At 46.9% G+C, this 14441-nt stretch overlaps 1 protein-coding gene across 1 annotated transcript in view; it reads right to left on the reverse strand.

Moving 5' to 3' along the window:
- Nucleotides 1-14441, reverse strand: part of LOC144791944 (arylacetamide deacetylase-like) — a 210206-nt gene that overhangs the window by 33410 nt on the left and 162355 nt on the right. The window contains exon 4 of the mRNA XM_078666766.1: nt 702-873. Within this exon, the coding sequence (XP_078522892.1) occupies nt 702-873 (172 nt within the window). The remainder of the gene's footprint in view (nt 1-701; nt 874-14441) is intronic.

Here is a 14441-nt window from a genome sequence, read left to right on the forward strand (position 1 = left end):
TTTAGTTAGCACACAACAATCTGGAATGATTTATATTAAGAGGATTTTTATCGATAACTGTTTTTATCCTGTTCATAACATGATGTTGCTTATGTTTGATTTTACTCTTCTAATATTATTATTAATGGGCTTGTATACTTTCTTCTGCTGTTACATGAACTGTGCTTTTATGGATGAAGTACCATCCAAAAAAAAGATTTTTGAATTGAATTTTGAAGTATTTCAACTGAGCTAGGTTCCTGATATATTGGAAAAAGGAACTGGGAATTACATTGAAAATTGTGTTTGCACTTGAATTCCTACATGCTCTTCTCCTGTTCCCATTTCTAGTACCCTTTCCCCCATGTGTGTTTCACCAGTTTCTTCCTACTAAAATCTCCACAGGGAAGACCCTCGGATGTGCAATATTCCATCACACTTGTAATACTGATTCTGCCACCATAAACTATGTTTATGGCCAAATCGGAATTATCACTTTTCTTCTAATGAGGACTTTAGAGTTTTCCCTTGAGTTCATTCAAAGGGTTAACTCATGTCATTGGAAACATCATGGTGCTTCTGTTGTTGGGCACAATCTAATCTACACCAGGCACACAAAATGAGGGTACATACTGTTGTAAATTAGGTCAGTTCATGCAGAGTGTAATTGGCTCCATTACAAACATAAGAATCATTTTTACTTACAAGTGACAATCTCTTACCTGTTGTGTCACAGCTGCAGCCAAGTTTCCACCAGCACTGTCCCCCGACACACAAACTCTCCCTGGATCAACATTGTACAGGCGAAGAATTCTTTTTTGTAGAAAATACTTTGTAACAGCATATGCGTCTTCAAATGGTGCTGGAAAATGATGAGCGGGCGCCAACCTGTAGCTGAGAACAGAAACACATGTTAATTGAATCTCTTTAGTAAACTACCAGCTACCACACGGTTCCTTGTGTGGTTATGTAATCCATAACTCAAATGATGTAAAGAATTACAGAAATCCGGATGGCTTTTTACATTTGTAGCTTTCGGTATTTCTTCCTGAAGAAATGACATCAATTTTTACCTTTTTTTGATTTGTAACTATAGACCAATGTTTGTAAACAACGTGTTATTTAGTCATTTGGAGAATAAAAATAAAAAACATCAGTGTTATGTTTTCAGTTCTTTTCTAGAGGCAGGATGTGAATGTACCACCAAGAGTTGTCCACATACATTAAAACAAACAAAAGTGAGTATTTGAGATCAGAGTGGTTAAGCATATAATCAAAATGTCCCAACATTTTTTTGCTCAGTGTATTCTTATATCTTCATTACATATTCCAAGAATAGCTGACATAGGACATAATCTAATTTCATTGACGTTTCGCACATGTGTTCAAGTGTTATTGACTATACATCATGGCGGTTCTTCCTCATAACTAAGACAGACCAAAGGTCAGCCTTAAATGTATTCTAAGAAAGACACATGTGTGTTGTCCAGAACGGGATCCGTTAGTTAAGTACCATACATCTCAAATCCCAACCGGGGTTCACTCGATGTGTGGATGGGGTTTATTAGTCTTTGTTCAGTTAACCCCCTTCAATCATAGTTCTTTTGGCCCAATCAGGGCTTCATTTGTTCCCGATTTAGAAATCGGACATACAGGAGGACATCAGACAGGACAGTTGCTGCTGCTGTCCACATTCTAAATCGCAACAATGTATATAGGGAGTTACCCTTTCTGGCAGGAAAAGGATTGGGTCAACAATCTAACAAAAAGAGGGTTCCTTCTCCTGGAAGTCAGTAATGCTTAAGATCCCAACTGGGGGATGATTTGCAATAAAGGAATGGGTTGCAGTGTTACGATGATTACCAAATTTACAACTAAATATGTATGGACCATAAAGATATCATTAAAACCATGAGACATACTTGTTAGTTAAAGCATTTTCATACATTTATTAGAATAAGTCATCTTAAGTAGTAGTATGTACAAATCATATACACAATTTTATTCACACATTTAAAAAAAGTTTTCCAAGGAATAATTAAAAAACATTTAAACCTTCACTGATTTGGTACTTGAACATAAACATTACATAATCATATTCATAAAACAATGAATTGTTACAAGAACGACAATTTCGTTCTTGTAACAATTAATTGTTTTATGAATATGATTGTAATTTTGGTAATCATCGTAACACTGCAACCCATTCCTTTATTGCAAATCATCCCCCAGTTGGGATCTTAAGCATTACTGACTTCCAGGAGAAGGAACCCTCTTTTTGTCACATTCTAAATCGCAGCATTACGTTATGTCCTACTCATACAGAGGTGGTCTTAGTGCTCTGTTTCCAACGTTCCAACATTGAACCCAGTGCCAGCTCTGTCATTGGAAACCTCTACCAGCACAATATTACTGCCTGGCATGGCATCATAGACCGTGCCTCATTCATGACGAGCTTTAGGATTCCAATGCAACACTTCATTATTATACTATGTACAAAACTCATGCCAGGTACCCTGTCAACTGCCATCTACTAAATACATACATCTTTTTTACACACTTGAATTAGCTATCTGATTCCTACTTACCAAGAAATATCTTCAGTTGAAACGACTGTACTGCCTATTTTAACATATGGAGCCACAAACTGGTCCCTGAGTTGCAACAGAAACTTCCTAGAGAAGCTAATTTAGAGGTGGTTGTGAGAAAGTGGCTCTATATATACTGGACCAGAATAAGGTACAGTGTGTATAGAGTCCACAAACCCCAGAGGTATAACAGAGGTTAAAGCCAGGTGTGACCTTATGCTCTAAAGTGGTAGCTTGGTCGAGCAGTAAGCAGAACCAGAGGACAGTGTAAATCATTTGTTGTACACACTCAGTCAGCAAAAGGTATCACACACTCAAAGACTGAACTCCAGGCTAATTGTTTTTATATCAAAGATATAGATGTTTTATTTTTAGAACCCACAGGTATCAAAATATACTGTTCTCAATATGAGAGGTCTCAGATGAGTACTTTGCAGAAAGGCAATAAACTTTGTGAACACAATAGATACAGAGGTTGCAGTAGGCAACACAATTCTAAACACGCTTTAGCATTGAGCTCAATGGGTTTTCATCATATAAGAGCAGTTGATTACTTTGTAGATTACTTTGGTGGTTCCAGGACTGGATCCTAGATTCAGTCCTGGGGTCTAAGCTGAAAACAATTTAGTATAAACGTTTTAGTTATTGTAGTAATTTTTCAGGAATATAAAGCTGTTTTAAACGTTCACACTTAGAACCTCTTCAATGAAAATCTGGCAATGTTATCCAATGAGAGAAAATTCAGGTTGCAGGTAAAGTACGATCTCGTTACTTTTGTAATCCAGTACTGGGCTCCTGGGTCCAGCACTGGGGTCTCAACTTAAAACAGGTAAGTAATTACGTTTCAGTATTTCGTATGATTTTTAAAGAATATTTCAAGTTTCAAAAGTGGACAGAAGAAGTTTCATAGAAAAGCAGACAATGGACTCCTATGGAGAAAATACAGGTTACTAGTAAGCCCGGTAGCCCAGTTCAGTACTGGGCTACAAGGTACAGTACTGGCTTCTCTCCTGATCACAAGTGAGTACTTTGGAATTCGCGTGATTTTATATGAATAGTTTAAGTTTCCAAAACTTTACACTTAAAAGATTTTTCGAGTCAAGCCAGTCAACGTTATCCAATGGCAGATAAGTAAGTTACCGATTTCCAGATTACTCGACTGGTGAAGTTAAGGTTCTGGGCATAGACTCAGGGGTCCCCCAGGGTCAGGTAGGTACAGTTGGTTCACCCTCAGCGGCACAGGGGCGGCTGGGTGCAGAGGTAGTTAGGCTCAATGTTATCCAATGAGGGGCAGGGGGCCTACGGTTGGTGGCTGCTGGCTCGCAGGCCACTCGGCTGTGGGAGATGAGCTCCTGGTCACTTGCTCAAGGCAAGTGGGGGGAGTAGGATAGGGCAAAGGTGGCACGGCCAGCGGCACTCGGGCGGCTGGGTGCAGGGTGCTTTTGAGCCGTCGGGCGCTCAATGTTATTCAACGAGAAAGGTAAAAAATTAACAAAGGCTGCAGGCTCGGGGACGGAGACTCTTCAGGGGCGACTACCACTTTGAGAGGTAGATTGGGATCTTGGAGCACAGGTAGGTACTCCAAAGGAAGGTGCCGGGGGTCGCAGGGCGCCGGGTGAAGGGGTGTCTTTGGGTGTCGGAAAAGCTTACCCTCAGCTGGTCGCGGTTGGGGTGGGCCCTGGTTCCTAGTCTGCAGGCATCATCTGGTTCATCGAGGAGGGTCTTCGGGCACTGGACTTTGGGTCCGAGTCACTGGGGGATGTCCTCGTGGTCTTGAATCAACCGGGCACGGGCCGGGCTTGGCGGGGTGCAGAGTGGGCTGGTCCGGAGCTTCCTGGCTGGCACCAGGGGTGTTGTTGCAGCAGAGCCTCTGCTGATGGGAGTCCCAATCTTCAAGAGGGTCAAGGCAGGCAGGTCCTCTGTGTGTCCCAAGGTTGCTGTCCGCAGGAGTCGCCGGGATTAGGCAGGGGCAGGTTCCAGGATCGACGGGCCGGTAGGGCTGGGACCAAGTCAGTTGGGGTTGTCCTGTTGTTAGCAGCTGCACAACGGGTCATCTTCTTCTTCTTGATCTTCTTTCTTCTTTTCTTATCGGGATCTGAGGGAGGAAGGTTCAGGGAGCCCATAAATACTGAATTTAGGGGCGTTACAGGTAGGGCAAGGGAGGGGACCAATGGGTCCCTGTCCTGGGGTGGGTACACCCCCTAGCCTGCTCCTCTCCTGTGGGAGGGGGGCAGGAGCCTAGCTGTGATTGGGCAGGGCTCCCCATCTTCAAGATGGCCGGAGCCCAGGGTCATGCTTCACCTCGTCTCCCCCACCTGAGGGGTGGGGTTAGCACAGGCTGCCACACCCCCCTTCCTGATGTAGTTTTTCCCACCAGTCTTCCTGCCAGAGTGGGGGTCAGGACTGGTGAGGGCCAGTTGCTGGGTACAGCAAATGGTCTGGAGAAGCTCACAGAGGCGGCAGGCCTTTGAAGCTTCCGCCTGCCCATCCTGGGGGATGAGACCTAGCACCTCGCCCAGGATGTGCATTGTTGCAGGCCCAGTAGAGCGGGGGCTCTCCACCCAGGGGTCCAGCAACATGTCTGCTGTGTGGCAGCCTAGGCAGCCTCTCAGTCCAGACGTGGATTGTGGTTAGGTTTCAGGGGGCATCTCTAAGATGCCCTCTGTGGTGCATTTTTAATTAAATCCCACACTGGCATCAGTGCGGATTTAATGTGCTGAGAAGTTTGTACCAAACATGTCAGTCTTCAGTGTAGCCATTATGGTGTTGTGGAGTTCGTAATGTCGACCTCCCAGCACCATATACTCTTAATGGCATCACTGCACTTACAGTGCTCAGGAATGGCCCTGGGTACTGTAGGGGCACAGGGCTCATGTACCTGTGCCCACACCACTGGCATAGGGCACCCAGCTAGAGGGGTGACTGATGTAAGCCAGGGCAGTGGGTTTGTGGGCATGGCACACAGGGATGAGTGCCATGTCGACTCTTTGTTTAGTTCTGTGCTAAGGCACACAGCCTGCAAAGGCAGTGTGTGGTTGCCAGGGTACAGGGCCCCTAAGGGTCGCACAATAAGTGCTGCAGCCCTTAGGGGTCCTCTCTGGTCACCATGCCATGGGTACCTAGGGTACCATTTACTAGGGGCTGACAGGTGGCCAGAGATGCCAATTGGGTTTTAGTTTCAACGCAGTTTTGGGGAAGGAACAAAGGCCCTGTGTACTTGGTTGGCAGGAGCCCAGGGCACACTCAGTCAAAGCACATCAGCAGTCAGAAAAAAGTGGGGGCATACCAATGCAAGAAAGATGGCACTTTCTCACGGATGTATGACATTACAACGCATGCTTTTACCACACATGCCTTTACCTTGCAGTTTTTACAACGCATGCTGTTACAACGCATAGCGCTTAGGGGTGCTGGATAGTGAATAGTTTAATTTACTATTCCAACTCCAGTCCCCGTGGATAGTAGGGAAGGTGTTGGATAGTAAATTAAAACTAATCCCTATCCTAGAGCCCCCCCCCAGTGCAATGAGTTGTAATGGTTTTCGTTGTAAAACCTGCGTTGTAAAAGCACTGCGTGGTAAACGTTGCGTGGTAAAGGATGTTTCCCCTTTCTCACACAACCCCCTCCCCCGCCAACGAAAGTTGATGAGACTAACTTTGCCCTAGGGAATATTCATTGTCTAAGTGGAAGAACCTGGAAAGTCCATCTGCATTGGCATGGGCAGTCCCTGGCCGGTGTTCCACTTCAAAGTCCATACCCTGTAGGGAGATGGACCATCTCAATAGTTTTGGATTTTCCCCTTTCATTTGCATCAGCCATCTCAGAGGTCTGTGGTCAGTTTGAACCAGGAAGTGAGTTCCAAACAAGTTGGGCCTCAACTTCTTCAGGGACCAAACCATAGCAAAGGCCTCCCTCTCAATGGCACTCCAACCCTGCTCTCTGGGGAGTAGCCTCCTGCTTATAAAAGCAGCAGGTTGGTCTTGGCCTTCCTCATTGATCTGGGAGAGGACGGCTCCTATCCCCAGCTCTGAGGCATCAGTCTACAGATGAACTGCTTGGAGTAGTCTGGTGCTTTTAGAATGGGTGCTGAGCACATTGCTTCTTTCAGGGTGTCAAAAGCCTTTTGGCAGCTAACAGTCCAGCTTACTTTCTTGGACATTTTATTGGATGTGGGTTCTGTGAGGGGAGTCACAATAGACCCATATCCCTTCACAAACTTTCTGTAGTACCCAGTGAATATAGTATCCAAAGAATGCCCTGACGTGGGTCTGGGTGGTTGATGCTACTCAGTTCATGATACTCTGGATCTTGGGCTGTAAGGGTTGGACCTGGCCTCCACCAACAAGGTGGCCCAAGTACACCACAGTGCCCTGCCCTATCTGGCATTTGGATGCCTTGATAGTCAGTCCTGCAGATTGCAGGGCTTGCAGAACATTCCCAAGGTGGATCAAATGATCCTGCCAGGTGGAGCTAAAGACAACAATATCATCAAGATAAGCTGCACTAAAGGACTCCAATCCGGTCAGGACTTGGTTCACCAACCTCTGGAAGATGGCAGGGGCATTCTTTAACCAAAAAGGCATTACAGTGAACTGATAGTGCCCATCGGGGGTGAAGAATGCTGTTTTCTCTTTGGCTCCTGGGGCCATGCCAATCTGCCAGTACCCTGCAGTTAAGTCAAAGGTACTGAGGAATTTGTCTGCCCCTAGCTTGTCTATCAACTCATCATCTGCTCTTGAAATAGGGTGAGCATCTGTCTTGGTGACAGAGTTGAGTCCTCTATAGTCCACACAGAACCTCATCTCTCTCTTTCTACCCTGTTGATGAGGTTTGGGGACCAGAACCACTGGGCTAGCCCAGGGGCTCTCAGAGGGTTCAATCACCCCTAGCTTCAGCATCTTGCTGACTTCAGCTTTGATGCTTTCCTTGACTTGGTCTGATTGTCGAAAGATTTTGTTTTTGACAGGGTTACTGTTACCGGTGCCCACATCATGGGTACACCAGCTGGTCAGACCAGGGGTCAAGGAAAAGAGACTGGCAAACTGTTGCAAGACGTGCTTGCAGTCAGTCTGCTGTTGGGGAGAGAGGGTATCTGAAAAGACCACTCCATCCACTGACCCATCTTTTGGGCTGGAAGAGAGGAGATCAGGGAGAGGTTCACTCTCTGCTTCCTGTTCCTCATCAGTCACCATCAGCATGGTGAAGTCAGCCCTGTCATTGTAGAGTTTAAGGCGGTTCACATGAATAACCCTTTTGGGTGTCCTGCTGGTGTCCAGGTCCACTAAGTAAGTGACTTCACTCTTTTTCTCCAGGATAGGGTAAGGGCCACTCCATCTGTATTGTAGAGCCCTTGGTGCCACTGGCTGCAAAACCCACACCTATTGTCCAGGTTGAAATTCAACCATGGCAGCTTTTTGGTCATACCAGTGCTTCTGCAGCTCCTGTCTGGCCTCAAGATTCTTGGATGCCTTGTCCATATACTCAGCCATTCTGGACCTTAGGCCAAGCATATAGTCCACAATGTCTTGTTTGGGTTCTTGGAGCGGCCTCTCCCAAACTTCTTTCACAAGACAGAGTGGTTCCCTTACAGGATGACCAAACAGAAGCTCAAAGGGTGAAAACCCCGCTCCTTTCTGAGGCACTTCCCTGTAAGCGAAAAGCAGGCATGGAAACAGGACATGCCATCTCCTTTTGAGTTTTTCAGGGAGTCCCATGATCATACCTTTCAATGTGTGACCAATGGTTTGAGGGTGGTATGGGGTATTTAACTTGTACTGCACACCACACTCCTTACACATGTGTTTCAGGTAAGCAGACATGAAGTTGGAACCTCTGTCTGACGCCACCTCCTTAGGAAACCCTACCCTGATGAATACACCCAGGAGGGCCTTGGCTACTGCAGGAGCGGTAGTAACCCTAAGGGGAATTGCTTCAGGGTGCCTAGTAGCATGATCCACTACTACTAGAATAGATTTGTTCCATGAGGCTGTGGGAGGTTCAAGTGGACCCACAATGTCCACACCTACCCTTTCAAAGGGTACCCCCACCACTGGCAGTGGAATCGGGGGCCTTTGGTTTGCCACCTGTCTTGGCACTGGCCTGACAGGTAACACAGGAGCTCACAAACTCCTTCACCTTTTGGTTCATCTGGGGCCAGTAGAAGTGGCTAACTAGCCTTTCCCAAGTTTTGGTCTGCCCCAGATGTCCAGCTAAGGGGATGTTATGAGCTAAAGTTCAGAGGAACTCCCTGTACTTCTGTGGAACTACCACCCTCCTGGTAGCTCTAGAATTGGGGTTTCTAGCCTCAGCATACAGTAACCCCTCTTCCCAATAAGCTCTGTGGGTACCACTGGCATCTCCCTGTGCTTCTGAAACAGCTTGCTGCCTCAGTCTTTCAAGAGTGGGGCAGTCTCGCTGACCCTGGCACAGCTCTTCCCTAGTGGGTCCCCCTGGGCCCAGGAGTCCAACCTGGTAAGGCTCAAGCTCCATGGGCTCAGTTCCCTCTAGGGTTTCCAAGTCCTCTCCCCGAGTAGAGGGGTCCTGAGAGGCTTGCTGTGTAGAAGCTGGTCCCCCAGTCTTCTTGCTTTTTCTCTTGGTTGGTGGGCCATACTTTCAGGCTCCAAACCTACTTGTTCACCCTTCTTTTTGCTCTGTTCTCTGGTTTGCACACACACCAGTCTAGGGATACCCAGCATGGCTGCATGGGTTACTTGCTCAACCTCAGCCCAGGCTGAGGTTTCCAGATCATTTCCAATCAGACAGTCAGCTGGCAATTGTGGAGAGACCACTAACAGTTTCAGGCCAGTAACCTCCCCCCAACCTAATGTCACCATAGCCATAGGGCGTTGGGTGGTAATGCTGTCAGCATTGGTGACTGGGTAAGTTTTCCCAATCAAGTATTGCTCTGGGGAAACCAGCATTTCCCTCACCATAGTGATACTGGCACCTGTATTCCTCAGGGCTTCTACTCTAGGGGGTATTGCAAATACCTTTTACAGTTGGGTGGCCAACCAGCTACAGTTGCAAACTCCATTTCCCCCAAGGAGACTAGACTAGCTTGAGATTATTCTCAGATTTGCTCTGGGCACTCCTCTGATGCCATCTGTAGATTCACTGTCCCTGGAGTAGCTGTATTGGGTGCCTTAGGGGCAGTTTTTGTCTACAGTTAACTGTCCCAACTTTTTACAGTTGTTACAATAGGCCTTGTTAGGATCAAAGTTATTCCCCCTTTAGGGCTGAGGCACATAGGGAGTAGTTTGGGACCTACCCACCTGTACAGGTTTTTGGGGCCCTGTGGAAGACTCAGACTTTTTATCTTGGGGATTCTCACCACCTTTCCCCTGGGGAGGTTTTGTAACCACCTTCATTTGGTCACCCCCAGTGGCTGTCCTGATCACCCTAGTCTTGATCCAATGGTCTGCCTTCTTTCCCAATTCTTGGGGAGAAATTAGAATTAGGTCTACCAAATGCTGATGCAACTTTTCATTTGTGCAATTACTCAAAATGTGTTTTTCATAAACAAATTATAAAGTCCAGTAAAATCATGCACATCGTGTCCAGTTAACCAACCATCCAGTGTCTTTACTGAGTAGTCCACAAAATCTATCCAGGATTGGGTCTGGGTTTGTGAGCCCCCCTGACCCTAATTCTGTACTCCTCAGTAGTGAGTCCAAATCCCTCAATCAGAGTTTTCTTCATGAGATCATAAGACCCTGCATCTGGCACAGAGAGGGTCAGAAGCCTGTCTCTGCAGTTACCAGAGAACAGTTCCCACAGGAGTTCCCCCCATAGAGGTTTCTTCACTCTTCTCATATCACAATCCCTCTCAAAGGCTGTGAACCACTTGGTGATATCATCACCTTCCTCAAATTTAGGGACAATCCCTTTGGTGATTTTAGGATCATAGGATTCCTCTCTATCCTTGTTATTGGTATTGCTGCCACCAGAGATAGGGGCTATACCCATATCTTTCCATTCTTTTTCCAGAGCCAGGAGTCTGGACTCTAGATCTAATATCTTGGCCAACTTGGCTAACAAGTTGTCCTCTTCACTGGGACTAGTCCCAATGTTTTCTCTGGCCTCTGGCCCACCTGTGTAGGTCCTAGGGTCCCAGAGTGTGATTCTTGGAGTTAAGGGTACAGGGCCCCTCCTCTCCCTAGAAATGATGGGGGGGAAGTCTCCTCCTCCTCTAGCACCTCTTCTTCCTCTGACTGGTCATCACCCTGTTCAGAGGGGTGGCCTTTAGCATACTCAGCCAAGAGCTCCTGGAGCCCTACTTTGGTTAGATGCAGGCCCACTGGTATATTTTTCAATTTGCATAAGGACCTTATTTCTCTGAAATTTAAGTGGAAGTAAGGTGTGAGGTCGAGCTCCTCCACCAGGTCCTGTGCAATATTATCCTCACTAATAGTTGGGGGTGGTTGAGACATTCTCACCTGATAGTTCTAACCCTCTACCCTGACTATAGTGACTTTTTTTTTTCTAAGATTTTAAAGGGACTTAAGCAAGGCCCTGACAAGACTTTTAGCATTTTGGAAAACACAATTTCAGAGTTCTGTCACGTGATAAGATGGTAACCACATAGTCCAACAAATGCAAGTTTGTATCCCACCGCTGATCCACCAATGTGAAAAAGTGGCTCTATATATACTGGACCAGAATAAGGTACAGTGTGTATAGAGTCCACATCCCCCAGAGGTATAACAGAGGTTAAAGCCAGGTGTGACCTCACTCTCTAAAGTGGTAGCTTGGTCGAACAGTAAGGCAGTACCAGAGGACAGTGTAAAGCATTTGTTGTACACACTCAGTCAGCAAAAGGTTTCACACACTGAAAGACTGAACTCCAGGCCAATTGTTTTTATATCAAAGGTATAGATGTTTTATTTTTAGAACCAACAGGTATCAAAATATACTGTTCTCAATATGAGAGTTCTCAGATGAGTACTTTGCAGAAAGGCAATAAACTTTGTGAACACAATAGATACAGAGGTTGCAGTAGGCAACACAATTCTAAACACACTTTAGCATTGAGCTCAAAGGGTTTTCATCATATAAGTACAGTTGATTACTTCATAGATTACTTTGGTAGTTCCAGGACTGGATCCTAGATCCAGTCCTGGGGTCTAAGCTGAAAACAATTTAGTATAAACGTTTTAGTTATGGTAGTGATTTTTCAGGAATATAAAGCTCTTTTAAACGTTCACACTTAGAACCTCTTCAATGAATATCTGGCAATGTTATCCAATGGGAAAAAATTCAGGTTGCAGGTAAAGTACGATCTTGTTACTTTTGTAATCCAGTACTGGGCTCCTGGGTCCAGCACTGGGGTCTCAACTTAAAACAGGTAAGTAATTACGTTTCAGTATTTCATATGATTTTTAAAGAATATTTCAAGTTTTCAAAAGTAGACACAGAATAAATTTCATAGAAAAGCAGACAATGGATTCCTATGGAGAAAATACATGTTACTAGTAAACCCGGTAAGGATTACTTTTGCAGTTCAGTACTGGGCTACAAGGTACAGTACTGGCTTCTCTCCTGATCACAGGTGAGTACTTTGGAATTCTGAATTCAGGTGATTTTATATGAATATTTGAAGCTTCCAAAACTTCACACTTAGAAGATTTTTCGAGTCAAGCCAGTCAATGTTATCCAATGGCAGTTAAGTGAGTTACCGGTTTCCAGGTGAGTACTCGACAGGTGAAGTTAAGGTTCTGGGCATAGACTCAGGGGTCCCCCAGGGTCAGGTAGGTATAGTTGGTTCACCCTCAGCGGCACAGGGGCGGCGGGGTGCAGAGGTATTTAGGCCCAATGTTATCCAATGAGGGGCAGGGGGCCTCCGGTTGGTGGCTGCTGGCTAGCAGGCCACACTGCTGTGCAAGCTGAGTTCCTGGTCACTTGCTCAGGACAAATGGGGAAGTAGGATAGGGCAAAGGTGGCGCGGCCAGCGTCACTCGGGCGGCTGGGTGCAGGACGCTTTTGAGCCGTCGGGCGCTCAATGTTATTCAAAGGGAAATGTAAAAAATGAACAAAGACTGCAGGCTCGGGGACAGAGACTCTTCAGGGGTGACCACCACTTTGAGAGGTAAGTTGGGATCTTGAAGCACAGGTAGGTACCCCAAAGGAAGGCGCAGGGGGTTGCAGGGTGCCGGGTGCAGGGGTGTCTTAGAGTGTCGGAAAAGCTTACCCTCAGCTGGTCGCGGTTGATGGGGCCCCTGGTTCCGAGTCTGCAGGAGTCGTCTGGTTCGTCAAGGAGGGTCTATGGGCACTGGACTTCGGGTCCCAGATACCGGGGGGACGTCCTCGTTGTCTTGGATCACTCGGGCCGGGCTCGGCGGGTGGGTTGGTCCAGAGCTTCCTGGCTTGCACCAGGGGTGTTGCAGCAGAGCCTCTGCTGATGCAAGACCCAATCTTCGAGAGGTTCAAGGCAGGCAGGTCCTCTGGGTGTCCCAAGGTTGCTGTCCGCAGGAGTCGCCGGGATTAGGCCGGGGCAGGTTCCAGGATCGACAGGCCGGTAGGTCTGGGGCCAAGTCAGTCGGCGGGTCTTCTTCTTCTTGATCTTCTTTCTTCTTTTCTTATCGGGATCTGAGGAAGGAAGGTTCAGGGATCTCCTAAATACTGAATTTAGGGGTGTTACAGGTAGGGCAAGGGCAGGGACCAATAGGTCCCTGTCCTGGGGTGGATACACCCCTAGCCTACTGCTCTCCTGTGGGAGGGGGGCAGGAGCCTAGCTGTGATTGGGCAGGGCTCCCATCTTCAAGATGGCCTGGGGTCATGCTTCACCTCGTCTCCCCCACCTGAGGGGTGGGGTTGGAACAGGCTGGCACCCCCCCTTCCTGACGTAGTTTTTCCCGCCAGTCTTCCCGCCAGAGTGGGGGTCAGAACTGGTGGGGGCCAGTTGCTGGGTACAGCAAATGGTCTGGAGAAGATCACAGAGGCGGCAGGACTTTGAAGCTTCCCCCTGCCCATCCTGTGGGAGGAGACCTAGCACCTTGCCCAGGTGTGCATTCTTGCAGGCCCAAGAGAGCGGGGGGCTCCCCACCCAGGGGTCCAGCAACATGTGTGCTGTGTGGCAGCCTAAGCAGCCTCTCAGTCCAGACGTGGACTGTGGTTAGGTTTCAGGGGGCATCTCTAAGACGCCCTCTGTGGTGCATTTTTCATTAAATCCCACACTTGCATCAGTGCGGATTTAATGTGCTGAGAAGTTTGATACCAAACATGTCAGTCTTCAGTGTAGCCATTATGGTGTTGTGGAGTTCGTAATGTCGACCTCCCAGCACCATATACTCTTAATGGCATCACTGCACTTACAGTGCCCAGGAATGGCCCTGGGTACGGTAGGGGCACAGGGCTCATGCACGTGTGCCCACGCCACTGGCATAGGGCACCCAGCTAGAGGGGTGACTGATGTATGAAGGGAAACATACTGGTACATAAAAAACATCAAATGTATATAAAAAAGTTTTTTTTTCCTGACATAACATACTTCAATCTACTTGCACACCACTTACAATCAAACTTTCTCATTCACTCTATTCTTCATACAATCATCACACTCACCACCCATCGCAATAGTCCTTTGGGCCAATATAACTTTATTTCACAACCTGTGGAATGACCCAACCAAACATAACAGGGGAGAGGAGTTGGCCTAACGGCTAGGGCGCTCGACCTCGGACCTGGGGATCTGGGTTCGAGTCTCGGTAACGACGCCAAAACCTCCTGTGATTGTGGGCAAATCACTTAATCTCCCCGTGCCTAAAATGAAAGTGTGTCCTCATGTAACGTAACTGGAAAATATGTAAAGCGCTCTGATACCTGATTCGGTTCGGGTCTAGTTCGCGCTATATAAAACTCTGCAAAAAAATTTAATAA

This window comes from Lissotriton helveticus, chromosome 11 (genome assembly GCF_964261635.1).
Source record: "Lissotriton helveticus chromosome 11, aLisHel1.1, whole genome shotgun sequence".
NCBI classification, from domain to species: Eukaryota; Metazoa; Chordata; class Amphibia; order Caudata; family Salamandridae; genus Lissotriton; species Lissotriton helveticus.